Consider the following 19,248-nt stretch of genomic DNA (forward strand, 5'->3'; position numbering starts at 1 on the left):
TTCAGAAAGACATGGGGAAATGCCTACCTGTGGGAGAGGACATTACTGGAGAAGAAGGAAAACTTCATCCAGTTCTCAGATTTTCAAGTGGATGGAAGCACAGTCCTCCTTAGCTGGTGTTTCCCCTGCAAGGAAAGAAAGGTAGTAGATGGGATAAAGTAATCCTAGTGGGTCCTTTTCTGTTCTGTCTTCCGCCACCACCTGTTGCATGCAGGCTAAGAAATGGCAGAGTGGATTGTATCTGAAGAAGTGTCCATGCACACGAAAGCTCATACCAAGTACTAACTTAGTTGGTCTTTAAGGTGCTACTGGAAGGAATTTTTTTTATTTTGTTTTGGATTGTCACAGTCAGCAGAATCTGGCCCTGTGTCCCATTATCTGTTCTCCCCAAGTAAGGGCAAATGTTGGAAGTCAGAACTGGGCTAGAATCCATCATTTTATCATATGCTATTGATATGACATAGGAAGCTGCCCCTCCTGAGTCACACCATTGGTCCATTAGTATTGCCTGCAATGACTGGAAGTAGCTCTCCAGAGTTTCTCACAGGGAGACTCAGCCCTACCGGAAGGTTCCAGCAGTGCTTTTTTCCCTAGAAAAATAGGTGCTGGTACTCACCATGAAGTTATACTAAGTGCCACACTTTTTAATGAAAAAAAGAGGTGCCAGTACTGTGTACCCTTGAGTACCCCCTGAAAAAAACATTGCGTACCAAGGAATGAACCTGGGATCTTCTTTTAGGCATGAGCTACAGCCCTCTCACTACCTTTGTACCACAACAACATGCTTCAAAAAGATTATTAAATAACTTGGCAGTGCCAGTGACATTTTTCAATTGGCTAGTAACATCTTGTTCACTAACACAATCTTGATTCTCATGAGGAAAACCCTCAACTCTCATTTCTCTTGATGCACAAGAAGTCCTAAGGCTATTGCTGCCTGAACTCCTTGCTCTCAACCCTGGCTAACTATCAGTGCTCATTAGTCATTGCTTCGCCCTTGTTGTGTTCACCTGATACTGCAGCATTGCTTGTGCGCTGTTATCTCTGCATGGCTGATCTTGTTTGGTCATGTAAACCCCAAAGCAAGCAACTTAATGAAGATGTTAGCAGATAGAAGGGTCGAGAACACACACAAAATAAAACTTCATGAGCTATGTACAACTTATGTTACCTTTTTAACAACAACAACAACAACAACAACAACAATAATAATAATAATAATAATAATTTATTTATACCCCGCCCATCTGGCTGGGCCTCCCCAGCCACTCTGGGCAGCTTCCATAGAAACCAAAAATACAGTAAAATATCACACGTTAAAAACTTCCCTGAACAGGGCTGCCTTAAGAGGTCTTCTGAATGTCAGGTAGTTGTTTATCGCTTTGACATCTGCTGGAAGGGCGTTCCACAGGGCGGGCACCACTACCGAGAAGGCCCTCTGCCTGGTTCCCTGTAGCTTTGCTTCTCGCAATGAGGGAACCGCCAGAAGGCCTTCGGCGCTGGACCTCAGCGTCCGGGCAGAACGATGGGGGTGGAGACGCTCCTTCAGGTATACTGGACCGAGGCCGTTTAGGGCTTTAAAGGTCAGCACCAACACTTTGAATTGTGCTCGGAAACGTACTGGGAGCCAATGTAGGTCTTTCAAGACCGGTGTTATATGGTCTCGGCGGCCACCCCCAGTCACCAGTCTAGCTGCCGCATTCTGGATTAGTTGTAGTTTCCGAGTCACCTTCAAAGGTAGCCCCACGTAGAGTGCATTGCAGTAGTCCAAGCGGGAGATAACCAGAGCATGCACCACTCTGGCGAGACAGTCCACAGGCAGATAGGGTCTCAGCCTACGTACCAGATGGAGCTGGTAAACAGCTGCCCTGGACACAGATTTGACCTGTGCCTCCATGGACAGCTGTGAGTCCAAAATGACTCCCAGGCTGCGCACCTGGTCCTTCAGGGGCACAGTTACCCCATTCAGGACCAGGGAATCCTCCACACCTGCCCGCCTCCTGTCCCCCAAAAACAGTACTTCTGTCTTGTCAGGATTCAACCTCAATCTGTTAGCCGCCATCCGTCCTCCAACCGCCTCCAGACACTCACACAGGACCTTCACCGCCTTCACTGGTTCTGATTTAAAAGAGAGGTAGAGCTGGGTATCATCCGCATACTGATGAACACCCAGCCCAAACCTCCTGATGATCTCTCCCAGTGGCTGAGTGTGCAAATCCATGTGACAAAATGTGAATGGGTAGCATATGCACACTTGCCTTCAGTATCAGCATTGCCTTCCGTTCTATCTGCTATTAAGTGCATCACATCGAGACACAGTGCTTGCAGAGGGGGGGGGGACCATCTGTGGCAGCACAGCAACTATAGAACAGATTGGAGTTCTTAAATCTTTGGGATTCAGATGGTTGTAATGCTGACAAGATGCTGAGAACCAGAGGCAATGTTGTTCAATCAGATCATCTAGAACTCCCAGAATGAAAACCACAAGGCCAACACAGCTTTAAAAATGATAAGCAGCTGATCAGATATGTGATTCCTCATTAATGACAGTGACATGCTAAGAGGACTGAGAAGAAGAGGAGCTCTCGGGTGCTTAATGGTTGCATAATAAACAAGAACATACAGTTTGAATTTACATTGAAAGAGACCCCTTGTGGGCACCCATCCACTGGAATAAGCTATTCCTGTTGCTCCATTCTTCTTACACCTTCACAGCTCCCAAAACATCTATAACACTTGTCAGAATCTGAAAATACATCAACCCAGTTGTGGATTTTCAGAGCCAATCCACTGGAGATTTTCCATGTCACTTCCCACTGTGGGATTCCTCTTTTTCTCAATGTCCCATAGCACCACCTACAGTTGTCATGAGGGCTACCCCAAAGTACATTCACAGTGTTATACTGACACCTGCAGTCATAACAGATTCTAGAAAATAATTTAAAAAATAGGTTTTCCATCTGGTTAGACTGGAAAAAAATCCCTTATTTCAAGTGATCTGGGATGGGAAACTTGTGACTGCCCAGATGTTGCTGGACTAAAGCATCTCCCAGACCATTCCATTAGCCATGCTTTTTCCCAGAATGCCTCTGGGCTGTGGGTGAAGAGGGTGGGTGGGTAGCGCCCCAGCCAGGGCATCACTTTGCCTTGTAAAAAAAAAAAAAAGGTGAAAGATAAAATGGACCTCATCCTGCCTGTTGAGCTGCTGGGAGGGGAGGAGGGAGGGGAGGGGAGCAACCTGGGGGAGGGGAGAGCAGAGTGACCAGGTCATGGCAGGAAAGAGAAAGTGGAGAGGCCAGGGCACTGTGCAGGTGGAGAGAGGCATGTGTGCAATGGTGGCCACCCCATTCACAAAATGCTATCAGGATGAGGTCATGACCTTTTGATCCTGCTGTAGTGGCTTCTCTCTTTTTTCAATGAGCCTGTGCTGCCTCGTGCTCAAACATCAGGCAAAACCAAGCCACAGCTGAGCTCAAGCCAGATCAGCTACATGCAGTCAGTTGCAACAGCTCCAAAATGCTGTCAGGAGGGTTGTGTGTGTCCCTGCGTGTGTCAAGGACTAGGAGACAAAGCAGGCTATTCAGATTCTGGGAGAGGTGGCCCCTCCCCCCTCCTCTTATTACACTGCAACTTATTTTCTCTTTTTGTTTAGTTTCTAATGTTTTGCTGGCAACTCCTAACTGCCATTCAAGTAGTTTGCTTAAGGTCATACATGCAACATCCTCCTCCTTTGCTTAGAATAAATCAGAGGATCCTTCATGTTGTCATATCATGCTCTGAGTATAAGCAACCTGACTGCTAGGTAACCACAGCCAGTCTGCACAGATCTGCTCTGAATGATGCTTCTCGCCCAAGTGGCAAGTCTCTCTCTCTGGTCATCCTGAGTCATAAGATTTCCCCTTTAAGATGTTAACTGCTGCTTCACATTCAGTTTGCCTGAGCCTTCTGAAAGCAAATGAAAGCAACCACAAAAGTGGTCTCTCCAACTCTTATCGGGCCAGGTGGTGTACAATTGTGAACAATCCTCCAACTTTTATCCTAGGAGAACAGAAAATCTGTGGGAACAGATGGTGTCTAGGATATCCAAGTAGGTCACTCTCTGCTGAGTTAATGTTCATGCTAACACAGTACTTTCCCCGCAAGCATTCGCTCTGCTCTGTTTTCTGTCAACTGTTTGTGGCGTTTTTGATAACTTTTGGTCTAATGGAGTAGCTCAATGCATTTGATTAGATTTTTCTAATTACTTTTCGGCTGAAGCTCATAGAGATGCTTAAAAAAAATCAGGTTTAAATGCTCTTTGGGATATTATGCCGGCTGGCTTCTCCTCCGTCTGGTGCTTCTGTATTTACTGTTACTGCTGTCTGGGGGTCTTTCTTCCTACCCAAAAGTGCACCTGATGTCATTAACAATAACATTGTGCAGTAAGTTTGCAAGTTGGCGTTTTGCAAGAAACACATTCTACCATTGCTTCCCTATAAGTTTATGTAGGAGAAGATTATTTAGAGTGTTTTGCTTTTATTTATTTGCTGTGCAACCTGTGTGAATTCTCAATTGGACTCTGGAGTTTGACTGCTTACTTTAATCACCCAAGGAAACTCATTGCTAGATCACTTGGCTATTCCAGATACAGGCTTCATATTCAGATAATGGAGGAATGCAAAGTTATTTGCACACTTCTGTGGCTGAATATTAAACATGAGCCAAGGGCGCCAGACTGCTCAATAGTGAAGTGCTTCTATTCCTATGGCTCAGCTTTTCCCCTGTGATGAGGGAGCCCTCATGGCAGCCTCTCTCTTTTACCCATTGTCCTAGTGGCAACTACTGAGCATCTCACATTTGTGACAATGCTTTCTGGTTAATGCTTTCAGCATTACCCTGCACACTTTATGTACATGACCATTCTGGAGCTTGGCCTTCCCATTTGGCAGTTTGAGGCCACCTCTGCCGCTTCTCATGCTTGAAAAACATACCTCTGGGATGGGCAGAGGTGGCAGCCAGCATTCCTCAGCAAAACTCACCATTCCTACCATGTTGATTTGGGGTGAGGGAGAACTAAAAGGGATTTGCTTTTGTGCTCTGAAGCACTGGGACTGCAGTGTTCCAGCACAAACATTCCCTCTGATTACAAGCTTGCCCTCTCATGCTGGTGTTCCCTCCACCTTCCCCCTCATCCTGCACCCTGATATTTTCCTGCCATGGCAAGGTCGGAGAGAGGGAGAGAGGGAGATCAGTTTCACTTTTAGTAGTCACTTGTCCATGGCACTTTTTTGGTGTCTGAGTCAAAGAGGTGCCAAGAGGCACTTTGGGGTGAATCGCCACTTCAGCTCTGGGTACCAGATTGTGCTTTACCTGCCTAAACACATTATATGCCTGCAGGACAGCAACAATACTTCCCCTGGAGCTCTTAAGCCTTCATGTGGAAGAAGACAGTTTTCCAGACCATCTGATCCCAAGTCAATATGGCCAGCCCCATGCAGAGGGTACTGCAGTAGACCAGGTGAGCTGTAACTAGCATGTGTCACCAGCACCAGAACAGATGGGTAGATAATACAGATGGGGAAAGAAAAGAAGTAAATGGGGCCAATTGATTTCTGTGTCAGAATGCAAACTGTGACTCTCAGGGACATCCTTGAGCTGGAACTAAAGCCTAACCCATCCCAATAGACATCATAGACAAGGGGCAGGTTCTGCTTCCTTGTGGTTGGTGTGCTTAAGATCCTTGCTGTACACTTTGCCATTCAAGTACATGATAGCCATTCACTGCCCTCCTTTCAGCTACAGACAAAGCTTCCTCACCCCGTTATCCTTACTTTAGGATTAGGGGCCATGTTTGCTGCCTGGTCTGTCCCCAGATGAATTTCCTCTTATTTGAGGTCATTTCACTGTCATTGACTCTTCATGGGAAAAGTAGCTGCAGACCCTACAGAAAGCAGCCTAGGTTCTGCTGGCAGGGAGCAACAGGGAGCCAGGAGTCCCTGCAGTAGAATTGACCTCTCTCTGCCCTTTCTCCCATCACAGTAAAGGCTATTACTCTCATGGTTGTTCTAAAATCATTGCTGTTTTTGGCTTTCTTGTAATGACAGCAGTACCTACCATATTCACTCAAGTCTAATGTTCCATTGAATCTAATGCACACCTTAATTTTTGCAACATAATTTGGCCAAAAACGGTGAGCATTAGATTCTAGTAAATACAGTAATTACACACACACACACACACACACACACACACACACACACACCCTAGTCCCAGCAGCTGGGAACGTACAGTTAGCAGCTGTAGAATACAGACAGTCTCAATATTTTGTCACATTTTAGTTGTCTCATCATTGCAGCCAGTCATTTAGAGTAGACCTTCTTTCACAGAGATCTTTGAAATGACAAGTCTTCTAATATCGTGAGTAATCATAGTGTGATTTTGCAAAGGCTGACAATCTCTATTCAACCTCCTTTTTAGCATTTTGCCTCTTTCCTTTTCCATTATTGCTTTGCAAACTGTGGCATGCTGTATTTAATTGCTAATGCTAATAAAGAGCTAATAAAAATGCTAATAAAGAGCTATTTGACATTATTCAGGACCTTAGGAGATTCCAGTGGTGTTATCAGGCACATACAGCATTAGCAGAGAGCAGTTGCCAGTCAGAGTAGGCAACACTAGAACATACGAACAAATAATCTGACACTGCGTAAAACAGCTGCCTGTGTTTGCGTGACACAGGAGTCCCCTCTAAGTGTGGGCTTCAATGGAAACCTGACTGTACAGACATTGTAGACCTACTGGCAGGGATGCTTTCTTGGGTCTGGTACTGTGTATTTGGATTGAAGCCTCTGCATGTACATGCATGTAAATCTACTGACAAGAACTCATGGCACAGCAACTGGAAACAAATGGGAAGATGCTTCCAGCAACTGTCATTCAGAGGCAGAACATAGCCAATTGTCATGAACTGGCAGGGTGACAGGGAGGAGTCCTGGCAATTGGTGCAGCCTAGCCATGAATGGGGCACACTGGGGCAAGCTAGGGATGGGGAAGGAAGTACTCACAGGGTGATGGAGGATGGCAGTGCCCAGGAACCAGAGCAGCAGGACTCATCACCAGAGTCAGAGGGACCTCTGTCTATAAACATGGTGGGCTCTGAGGTATAGTGAGCAGAGGAAGGGATGCTCCAGGAGGCTGAGACAGCCATGGGTCCACAGCTCTCTAGCTCTGAGAGGAGGGGTGTGATTCCTCAGCTGGAGTAGGCATGGAACAGGTGAGGGGCATATGACTCATCAAGCCCAGATGCTGCAATCAGCATGCAAAGTATGAGACCTCTGGGTATAGGGCAGTATATAAATACAATTAATAAATAATAAAAGTAAAAGTACAAAAGGGCAGCAGAGCTGAGGTTCTGTGCCTGCTCAACTGCTCATCTTGATGGACCTTGGGCTGGGATGCTACAGGACTTTGGACTTACCTCTGACCGTGTTTCTTACCTGTTGAACTTGGGACTTGACTTACTGACTTGCTGCCAGGTAGAGCAGGAGTTTGGGACACCAATTAGCTAGTAGCCATTGATAACCTCTCTGAATTCTCTTGTCCTCTTTTGAAGCCATCCAGCTTGGTGGCCATCACAACTTGTGGAGCGCATTCCACAACTTATGCCTTGTGTGACAAATTACCTTCTTTGGCCCCGAATCCATGCCATCAGTATAACAAAAGGAGAGAGCAAATAACATAAACCAGGCATGTTCAAGGTTAGTTAAAGGTTAATCATGGCACCCTATGGAACTGCGGGCTTTTCGAAAGTCAACTGAAAATTGCTAGCAAATCTCCGTGACGCAGAAGACTTTGAACTTTTGAGCCACTGAAGTTTCTTAGGAGATGCAAGAAGCCTTGAAATCCCATTAGGAATTGACTCAGCCCTTCATGGCAAAAACAGTACCTTTAAATGATTGAGATCCGTGCCAGTGAAATCCCCCCGCTGGCATTGCCCTTGTCTCCGAGGTGTCACTGGGGCTGTGTATTTATGCACAGTGTGAACTGCTTAAATCGTTACCTACTGCGTAAATATCCCAATCAAATGTTTAGCTGAAAGACTGATAAAACTCCGGAGAGCTGAGAATTTCTCTCCGCTTGTCACTTCATTGCCAACAGGGAGGCATGCCGCCTCGTCTGTCCCGACAATCAATACGTGCAACATTCAGAAGATATTTCTTTAAATGTGCTAAACTGTGCAATAATTGGCCTGGAAAACAACAGCTGTGGCGCCATCGTTTTGCCCAAGAAACATTTGGCTGCCAGGATGAGGCACTCACAGCAGATTAGATTATTAGTTTGACTCGCTTGTCTGCTTCACCTGTGACTTTGTGAAAATGGATCATCTCTGTACATGCGTATAGACAACTCTATCAGTATACATCAATGGAAAAAGATATACATTTACAGATATGTGTCTGTCTATATGGGTGTATATGTATAAAGATAGAATGAGTGCAGATGTGCATAATACATTTAAAGCACATTCAATGGACATTTAATGTTCATGGCTTCCCCCAAAGAATGCTGGAAACTGTAGTTTCCCACCACAGCTGCAATTCACAGCATCCTTAACAAGCTGCAGTTCCCAGGATTCTTTGGGAGAAGCAGTCCGCTTTAATTGAACAACGAATGTGTTTTAAATGTACAGTGTGAATTGGCCCACAGAAAGAGATAAAGGGCTTCTCCAGATGACCTTTTATGGAGCATTTATCCTGATTTGCTCACACAAAGCTTATGCAGAGGTTAGACTATGGTCTTTATTGAGCATTTATTCTCATGTGTTTGAAGGGCTGTTATGTGACATTGTGTGTTCATCCTGAGCTGTGTACCTTCCCATTAATCATCTGGTCATTTGGACTTTTTGCATGAAAAGCAAATTGTATTGCAGACATTTGGGTCTGAAGATTGTGGAATTATTGCTTAACAGAAAGCAGAATAATTTATTTTATGTAAATGACAGACAGAAAATTGGAAGTCCTTTTAATTTTTTCTACTCCCCCCCCTTTTATTTTCTGTTTTCTGTTTTCTTTCTCTGTTTTTGTTTTTACTTATATTAGTTTTTTATCTTATTGTATTATGAAAAAGCTTTAATAAATAATAATTATTATTATTAATCAATATGCTAGGCCCTAGCAGACATCATTGGTGAGCATCCAGTGGGTAGGTAGCTGCCTGAGGATACTGAATTGTCATGCCAAGCCTGTGTGAAGCTTCAGGAGCCTCTTTTTAATTCTTAAACCATGGTTAGGAGATAGGGAACATTGAATCTCTTGCATGTAGCCTTCCTCCAGCATCCAAACTCATCCCTTCTCCCAGTTTGCAGAACTGACTGACCAGCTGCAAAACAGAACCGGCTTCCTACCTATCCTTTCAATAGTTGTGTGCTATTGAGCTTCTGGGTCATCTTACCCCAAGCCCAAATGACTGTGACGTCAAAGGAAGCTCTGTGTGTTGCTTGCATGTGTCTGGACAAGATGACAAAACGTGAACGCTTTTTGTTCTGCAAGAAAATGGCCCTTTTATCTGTTCCAGTTCTCATCACTCCCACACGGCATAAGGAGAGGTGGAGGGTGAAAGTCATTTCCTGACACTTTTCCACCAGGTTGTTATCATATGTCTTGCAGAGTATCTGTCACTTTGATGGGCTGTGTTAGGATAAGTGATATCCTTGAAAACATCTGCAGCCCTTGCCCTACCAAAGTTGGAATTCTGGTGTCAGCAGAACTCCAAAGGGGTTGTGCCATGGATGGAGTGGGGAAGACATGGATGCAAGGAAAGCAGAGCCTTTCAAACACGGGAGAATAATATGCTAATGGCAAGGGTGTGATGGACAGACCTTTGGTCATCCTCCTGGCAGGATGGAGTAATCAAGATGACATAACAACCACCAATCAGGAGGGAGTGGAGCGTGAAAAGGTAGAATCTGACCATTTAATTGACAAATAGGGCCTGGCTAGGGAAGTAGCTGGATGATTAAGGGATTGTTAGGAAGGACAAACTGGTTTAATTTCCATAGGGAAATGAAGAAATCCCAAAAAGGGGCTAGAGACATTTTACTGTCAGGGTGAACCTGATAGCCATTCTAGGAGAAATAGGATTTAATAAAAACAGTCTTATAGAGGAAAGTTTTAAGTAGAGTTCTTAGCTGAATCTGTAACAGTGTTTTGACTAAAAATAAGTATTCTGCCTTTTTTAGTGTAACTATTAAGCTTTATCCCTCAAAGAGTGCTTGTTAATAAAATTCCAGTTTTGTTTCCATCATGCCTCATCTTTAATTTATTTCTTTTTCAATGAATAAGTGGCCACATGAATCCCACTACAATAGAAAGTGCCCTTGCTTCTGAATATAATTAACCATTTACATAAAATCTCTGAATTCACAGTTGTTTCTGACAGGGAGTGACAAGGTTTAAATCACCCAGAGCTGGTCATGCTACCTCGAGAATTTATTGCAGAGGGAAAATGTAAAATGGAAAAGAGGGGAGGAAAATAAACAGAAAAAGACAGAGGAGTGCAAGAGTGCTGATTTACCTTAACTAGCAGGTGTTAGATGAGATGAGTTCAGCCATATTCAGTTCTCTCCACTGCTGCCTTCTTCAGGATTGGTGTTTTATGCTGCAATCCTAGCTCCTGGCTGACAGCAGCAGGGCTTGATGGAATGGTGTAGCTGGAACCAAATCTACAGCTCCACTAATCATGCCAGCAAAGAAAAAAAATCTCTCTCAGAATGCCAGCTCCCTGGCTAGTTCAGCAAAGATGCCATTACCCAACAAGTGATGGAACAGTGCTAGCTCAGGAGTGGATGCAGTGCTGACTCAACCACACACCATCCCTGCTCCTGAAACATCTTGGGTTTGGGGTTTTTTTTGGGGGGGTGGGGGAAGCATTACATTGGCCACTGCTGGATGCTGTCAGTGGTAGCTTCCAGCCACATAAGGACACTCTTCAGTAGGTCTCTTCTGCTGGCAGAACCAGGCAAGGTTGGATGGAACAACCATCCAAGTAGGACTGGGACCACCACAAAGCAGTGCCACCCACCTCCAACTGAGACAACCACTCCAGAAGCATACCAGGGTTGATGGTATTGAAAGTCACTGAGAGGTTGCAGAGAAATAACATCAACACATTTCCCCTGTCTCTCTCCTGACAGATGTCGTCATACAGGGAGAACAAAGCAGTTTCTTTGTCAAAACTGACCCTAAACTCAGATTGAAGTGGATCTAGAAAATCAGTTTCCTCCAAGAGTGCCTGGATTGTGGATGGAAGGAGATATTTTCCCCAACCTCCTCTCCAGTAGTTTTCCTAAATCAACACCACTGCCACCATTTAATATCATTTATACACTTTGCACCCTTAACTAACCCCAAACCCTGGTAACTGTAAACTAAAACCGTGCTAAAAGGTCAGATATAAGCAACAATTTTTTTTACATGGATTTATTTCGTGATTATGTATTGTATAAGCTTATGGGAGTACTTGAAATAGGAGTCTCTTGAATTGGGTGTGCACTTTGTTAACTTGTTACTGTTGCTTTAAATACCAAAAGCTTATTTCAGTACACCAAGACAACTTTGAAGAAACACTTAGATACATTATTAAAACTCTTTTGCCATATTGGTGTAGTAGTTACTGCACCCCAGTTACGCCTGGCTTTTTTTGAGGCTTCTTTTGCCTCTACTCACCTTCTGAAGCACAGCTCTGATTTTGCTGTTGTGTAATCTTCCTTTGGGTCTCCTACCAGACACCAGAGCTTGGTATTCCAAACTGCCTCTCAATTTCTCTCTCTCTGTGATTCTTCCCCTCATCTCTTCATCCTAAACCAAGTGATTCAGCTACCCTGGCAAGTCTTCAAACAACAAAGCAACTCTGGCTTCCTTCCAGGTTTTCTTCCTTCTTCCTCTGCTGCCTCCTTCTGGCCACTACAGACTAACCCAAATTGACTAGTACTCACCTATATATACACTTCTCCTGACACCTGACGGGACGCAGGTGGCGCTGTGGGTTAAAGCCTCAGCGCCTAGGGCTTGCCGATCGAAAGGTCGGCGGTTCGAATCCCTGCGGCGGGGTGCGCTCCCGCTGCTCGGTCCCAGCGCCTGCCAACCTAGCAGTTCGAAAGCACCTCCGGGTGCAAGTAGATAAATAGGGACCGCTTACCAGTGGGAAGGTAAACGGCGTTTCCGTGTGCGGCTCTGGCTCTGGCTCTGGCTCTGGCCAGAGCAGCGATGTCACGCTGGCCACGTGACCCGGAAGTGTCTCCGGACAGCGCTGGCCCCTGGCCTCTTAAGTGAGATGGGCGCACAACCCCAGAGTCTGTCAAGACTGGCCCGTACGGGCAGGGGTACCTTTACCTTTACCTTTTACCTGACACCTCTAGTCCAGCCCCAGCCAATCAAATGGTATAACTGAAAATTCTAAACCTGTACCCACCAATCAGAATGTGCACATCCTTCATTTGCATACTGAGAATTCTGTCTCCAACCCCTCCTCATCTGTGCCAGTTAAAGTTCTCCAGTGACAGTTAAACCAACTTTCACCTGACCAGACGGAAGACTTCCCCCATCAGATACATTGCAGTGCACACAACAATACAAATGGCAGAATACATTCCACAATACTCATTAAAGCACAGGTTGAACAAACTATTGTATCACAGTTCTATCATAAACCACACTGTGGATATAAAACTTTAAATAAATGAATAACAGGTAGACTGCCAAGCTTTCACCATTGGCGCATTACTCCATTACTGGGAAAGCTTCAGGGTTAAATTTCTGCATATCACCCATTTGTTAAAAGAATACAAACCTTGCCTGAAACCAAGGCCCAAGTGAACATCTGGTTTTACATTTACTATAAATCTCCCATCAGCTGACAGAAATTTAGCAAAAGAATAATAAAATTGTACCTGTTTGTTCTGAAAGGAAAAGAGAGGCAACTAGAGCCATTAACAAAGGAAGGGGATAAACTAAACTCCTACTTGAATGCTTTGAAATGCTTGCATCAAAGGAAGATGCAAATAAGCAAACAAACACATAAGCAGTTGGCTCCTTATTTGATTTCTCCTATTAAATGATGAAAATAATTCTAGTGCAGAGGAACATGGGGTGTTTTTCAAAAACAAAAACAAAAAACCCTTTTCAAAGTAGGGAAGTGGTTTGCTTACTCAGAAACCAATTTTATTTCCTGCTAGTGAGGGTTTTTAACTTGTGAAGCTGTGAATAAAAGCAAAGATGGACAGGTTTTCCCCATGTAAATTAAGTAGCAGCACCATGGTCACTTATCCAAGTAATGGTTGGAACAACTAAAGGAACTGTAACTGCTTTAATATAACTGTAACACCCATGTGTACTTAGACTTACATGGCTTAATCTTTGAGACAAGCCTTTACTATTGGCTCATCAACCAGGTAGCCACAACCAAAGCCTTGCTTGTGAAGGGAATGTGGAACCTCCTTGACTCCCAGTGCAGAGAGAGCAGAGGTGGGGAAGAGACATGGAGGGTGGGTAGGAATGCTCCTGCTCCAGGGTGTGAGACCAGGAGCTCGACCTCAGAAGGCTACATTCAGCCATGCTTAATCCCTCTCAACATCCTCCATCCAGGCAAGTCAGGGGCAATATCACAGTTCAAGTGGACACATTCCAGCCAGTCAACAGCACTTGAAGAAGACACAGAGGAGGGGTCAGTCAGTGAAGGCTGGAGTGGGTTACGTGTCCTGACAGAATCCCAAGGGCTGGATAGAGAGTCCTAGAGGGCTGTATTTGCAGACTTTCGAAGTCTGAAACTGTTCCTGTTTTCCAGGGTCAGTCCCAGATTCACAAAAGCTGTTGTCTACCTAGCAGTTCGAAAGCACATCAAAGTGCAAGTAGATAAATAGGTACCGCTCCAGCGGGAAGGTAAACGGTGTTTCCGTGCACTGCTCTGGTTCGCCAGAAGCGGCTTAGTCATGCTGGCCACATGACCCAGAAGCTGTACGCCGGCTCCCTCGGCCAATAAAGTGAGATGAGCGCCACAGCCTCAGAGTCATCCATGACTGGACTTAACGGTCAGGGGTCTCTTTACCTTTATCTTTATCAGAGAAATGTTGGAGGGTTATATGATCCCTAAGTGTCAGGGAATGGTCTGAACAGGAGGATTAGGAAGTGTATCCTCAGCCAGATCAGCTTCTCTCTGAAGAGGAGGAGGAGGTGGACAATTTGCCTAACCCTCTTACAAGCAGTTTCAGTAGGAGAGAGAGAGGAGAATGCTGTACAGCCTCCGCAGGAGTTATCTAGCTATGAGATACTGGAAAAGAGGGAGAAGGGAGGAAACAGCTAGCAGAGTCCCCCCTAGAGAGCCTGAGCCATCCCCCCCCCTCAGACTCGCAGGTCCAGCCATATTAAAGAACAGAGAATGCAGAGGGCTGGAACTTCCTGTTGGCACCTTGGATGTTGCTGGGGAGGGAAGTGGAAGGGTTCAGAGTAGCCAACACCTCTCTTTGTGGAGAGATATAGATTCTTGCTTTGCAACCAGATGACTGAATGGAAAAGGCTATCAAATACAAACTGCTTGTGATTCTTGCCTATGAAGTTACTGGGAGAGGAAAGGACTCTCCACACCGGACACCAAGCCAAAGAGATAAGTCACTATACAACCATCTGAAGACAACCGTAAATAGGGAAGTTTTTAATGTTTTATTATGTTTTGATATATGTTGGAAGTCACCCAGAGTGGCCGGGGCAACCCAGTCAAATGGGTGGGGTATGAATAATAAAATTATCATTGCCACCATTGAATAGTACATCCCCATTTTCATGGGAGAAATGTTGGAAGGTATGCATTTGGGCCTCAGACTTGAGATTCCCTATTAAACAGACATCATCCAGTTTGTGTGTGCTAGGAGACTGAGAGTAGGAAAAATGAAGTTCTCCAAGGAAATGAACATGATTTATTTATGAGAAGGAGGCACACACAGAGAGACCCCCCCCCTTCAGCCCCTTCATTTTCATTCATTGCTCTTTGGTGCTTCCATTTATCAGCCTCTGGGAATCAGGCAGGTAATGATGATATACGAACTCGAGTGAAGTAATTTTCCCACCATGGTGCAGAAATCACGACAAAGCAACCCTAGTTCAAGAAATCATATTATACCCCAGTATAAACAGGATGGTTAAGCTTTAGTTGATGCCTACCTTTCAAATACCTACAGGCCCCCTTTGCTGTTACAGACTCAAAAGCACATTAATGTTCCAGTCATAAGCTGTGATCAAAATGCTTTAACCTTTGTGCAAGCAGGAATTATTACAAACCCTTCTGTGCAAATTTACCAGCCCAATTTCCTAGCAATTACTACGTTCATTGTCCAGTGGCTTGAATTACAGAAAAATGAAATTGGTTGGTGAGAAGCAGGAGCACACTCTAAGGCTATTCATAAGTTCCAACGCCTTGTTGCTTGCTTTCAAGTATAAATGTATTAGTCTGTCTGGAGAGCAGAAAAGTTCTGCACAATATCCTACAGATCCTACCGCTGCAGATGACTGAGTTGGTATATGAGCTATTCTTGAATACACTTGCTGCAGAAGAAAAAGAGAGAAGAAAAAATATACACCATACTATGCACCACTGTTCAGGACATATTAAGGAAAAGAGTTTCACCCTGTGTACTGTCAGGGTTATTGATTTATAAGTTTTCTTCACCACTAGACAAATAACAGCGTTCTGGGATGTCACAGGAACAGGGAATAAAGCTGGCAAACAACAGTTTTTGCTAAGCCAACAAGAGAAGGGCTGAATTTTCATTTTAATATGAATGGATACCCTTCATAACCAAAAGCATGTAAAACATGTGAACTCAAATTTGGCCAGAGGCAAGGAAATAGGAGTTCTTTTATTTATTTAGGGCTGTGCCCTGAATTATTTCAGGAACGCACACACACACACACACACACACACACAGACACAAAGATGGGGTAACGTTTCTACGGTTATCAAGCAATATACAATTATCAAATGTGCCCCTTTTAAAAAAACAAGGAGGGGTGGAGGCTTAATTTGATTCAGCTGATTTGGTCACCAGCTAGCTATTTTCTCCTCCATGTGATCAGCCTCTGACAAATTCACATTTGCATGAATTATTGGCGGTGCCTGTGCTTGTTCTGTTTACTTCCATTGAACAGGCAATTCATGTTTTAGTTGCACAATTTGGTTATTTTAGAAATGATTTGGGATCAGCAGCCCAGAAAAGATGGTGTCACTGAAGCGCAAGGCAAATCTCAGTCCAGTGGAATCTAAACTTATAATGAAGATGGTAATAAAATGTGAATATTTCCCAGCCTGATGGCAGGGAGTGGGAAGAGAAAATACCTAGCTTGATGTCTGCATGAGATATAAAAGAGACGATCTGGTGAATACAAAACCAAAAGTTGTAAACATAAATTATATTCAATTCACACCAAGAGAAAGCAAACTGACTGGTATTCAGACAATGTGTCTCTTGGCAAATAGAGATTCTTGCCTTATTTTTCTCTTCCAATATGTCTCCTGTCTCCAGAGTAAAATTAAATTAGCATCAACCCCTTTTTTCTTGAGTCAAGAAAATAACATAAGCCAATGAACTATCATCTCCTGCAATCTTAGAGGAATGACTTAGGAGTCAAAACTCATTTACTTAGACTGGATCCAACTCTTCTTTTTGAGTCTCATGTATTGTCAGGTGTTGTTTTTATGCAAAAAGCAGAGTTAAGGTAAAAAGCTGTTTAAATAGCTGTATACATACATAATGCAGTATGCAAGTAAGCTTTAATTCCAACCACAAGGTATATTGCACACACCAAAACAATCTCCATGGTGTAAGATTCCAGAGTTTCCAGTCACTTTCCTGAAGTTTGTGTTTCCTTTGGAAATGAGGCACAGCCGAGAATGTGTTTATAAACCATATATACAACCAGAGCCTATGATGGAGGGGTTCACACCTCAAGAAGCAAGGCAATGATCACCTGTTATCCACTGATGTCCAGTACAAAAGCTTCTTCTGATGGAACATACTTTTCAAAGAGTGGTATTTCAAGCCCTCAGAGTGGTTCCATCAGTAGGAAAATGCCTCTGGACTGCATCCCATAACACTAACATTTCGCTTCCTTCGGTCAAATGCCAACAGTAGCTTAGAGAAAGGCCAGTTGCTTTTTTATGCACACAGGCTTCCAGCGTTTTCTCTGGTGACTCCTTAGAGCTCCACCAACCTTTGAGGTACAATCCCTCAAACCCCCTTTTCCCCATGCCCCACACACCTACAAAGCTAAACCAGATTGGCATCCAGCCAGTCAGATTTGCTTCAAGCCAAATCCCTCCTGGGCCTGGCCAGTAAAGCAAGATGAGTGCCACAACCCCAGAATCATCCGCGACTGGACCTAACGGTCAGGGGCCCCTTTACCTTTTAAATCCCCCAACTACAGCATCGTCTCCCTACATTAGAAATCACAAATGAAACACAGAACACTTCTACTGTGTCCATCATCCTTGGCTAGCAATGGTGCTCAGGTTCACAATGAGTCCTGTATCTGCCTCAAACAAGCTGAAAGCCTCCAGGAAACAAGTGTTTCAACACACAGTTTATGACATGCTAGTCTCTGGGTTACTTGTGTCAGGAAAGAATCGCTACTAGCTGCCCAGGTGGGGAAGCTTCTGCAAACTGGAAGACTGTGTTTCTTCATCTGGTATCAGGCTGCCAGTATTAGCGCTGAGTCTGGTCCTCCAATTTCTCATAAGTTTCAGATTTTTATCCTTGTCCACAGAGCGCTTGAGAATTTGGATGTTTGTGTGGTTTTGAGCTTATCATTGTAAGGGTGGTCAAGAGTCTTTCTCTCCTTCCCCCCCCTTCAATTTCTCCAGCATTCATTATGAACCCTCCAGCTGCCCACAAGCTTCAGGTGAAGAGTTATCTGGTGACAGGGGCTCCCAACATTGGAACCAACTCCTAGGGGCCAAGGTCCCTTTGGCCCTCCATAATAAAATATTTGCTGGTGCCAGGGCCCCCAGAGTTGATTGGCATTGCCATTCAAATGGTGTGCGTGCGCCACATCTTGTGATCAGTTATGTGGAGTGAGAATTACCTGCCCCTCAATATTTTATTCAAATTGATACCCCTGGGTCCCAAACTGTGGACAACCAGTGCCCCACAAACTTCATTCATCTGTTGCATGCTTGTGGATTTGCCACTGAGGACAGGAGGCAGCACATCCATTCATTAGTCACACCTATTTGTAATTGTGGACGCGGGTGGCACTGTGGGTTAAACCACAGAGCCTAGGACTTGCCGATCAGAAGGTCGGCAGTTTGAATCCCCGCGACAGGGTGAGCTACCGTTGCTCAGTCCCTGCTCCTGCCAACCTAGCAGTTCGAAAGCACGTCAAAGTGCAAGTAGATAAATAGGTACCGCTCCGGCGGGAAGGTAAACGGCGTTTCCGTGTGCTGCTCTGGTTTCGCCAGAAGCGGCTTAGTCATGCTGGCCACATGACCCAAAAGCTGTACGCCTACTCCCTCGGCCAATAAAGCAAGATGATCGCCGCAACCCCAGAGTCGGCCACGACTGGACCTAATGGTCAGGGGTCCCTTTACCTTTACTTGTAATTGTATCTTTATTGCTTCTTCTATTTCTTGTGTTGTATTTTTTTACAGGGGAGCTTACGTGGGAGTTACATTCTGGGTCATCGTGCGCATTGGCAGAGCATGCATGAGCCTGCACCGCTCCCATTGCATCCCCCCCCCATGTATGCATCGAACATGCACAAAATGGGAGTTGTCTTTTGTGGCATTCATAAGGAGCCCCTGGTCGTCTCACGGACTATTGACCCATACACCACTAATCCGCTGCCACCAACCAGGTTCTCCCCGGTAAATCACTTAGTCTCAGTCAGGTTCTCAAGTTAACAATGAAGATTGTAGTTTATTGTAAACACAAATTAAACTTTAAATGCATTTGAAACGCTGTTACCCTTTACCCTCTTAGTCTTATTTTATTCTATCTCTAACTCTTCTACCTCCCCTCACAAAAGAACCAACTGCACTAACTGTCTCTCTCTTTCCATCTGTCTGTCAATTGCTTCCCCAACTGCTTTTCCTAACTGCTTCTTCCCAACCAACCGTCTAAACCTGGGGCTAAGCCCTTTTATAAACAGGTAGGCTCTGCCTCTGGCTTTTCTATTGGTCTACCTATTAACTCAATCTCTCCCCCGTACAAACATTTTCAAAAGAACG

At 44.6% G+C, this 19,248-nt stretch overlaps 1 protein-coding gene and 1 long non-coding RNA gene across 2 annotated transcripts in view; both read right to left on the reverse strand.

Moving 5' to 3' along the window:
* The window catches only part of MTNR1A (melatonin receptor 1A), a 70,778-nt gene extending 70,599 nt beyond the window's left edge, over window positions 1-179 (reverse strand). The window contains exon 1 of the mRNA XM_079990065.1: window positions 28-179. Within this exon, the coding sequence (XP_079846191.1) occupies window positions 28-43 (16 nt within the window). The 5' untranslated portion in view covers window positions 44-179. The remainder of the gene's footprint in view (window positions 1-27) is intronic.
* Window positions 180-9,874: 9,695 nt separating this feature from the next.
* LOC307224145 lies at window positions 9,875-12,453 on the reverse strand. Its single transcript, XR_013842442.1, has 3 exons — window positions 12,382-12,453; window positions 11,703-11,988; window positions 9,875-10,699 (listed from the first exon to the last, which is right to left on the reverse strand). It is a non-coding gene; the product is annotated as an uncharacterized lncRNA (long non-coding RNA).
* Window positions 12,454-19,248: the final 6,795 nt, after the last annotated feature.

This window comes from Podarcis cretensis (genome assembly GCF_951804945.1).
Source record: "Podarcis cretensis genome assembly, chromosome: 9".
Lineage (NCBI taxonomy): Eukaryota > Metazoa > Chordata > Lepidosauria > Squamata > Lacertidae > Podarcis > Podarcis cretensis.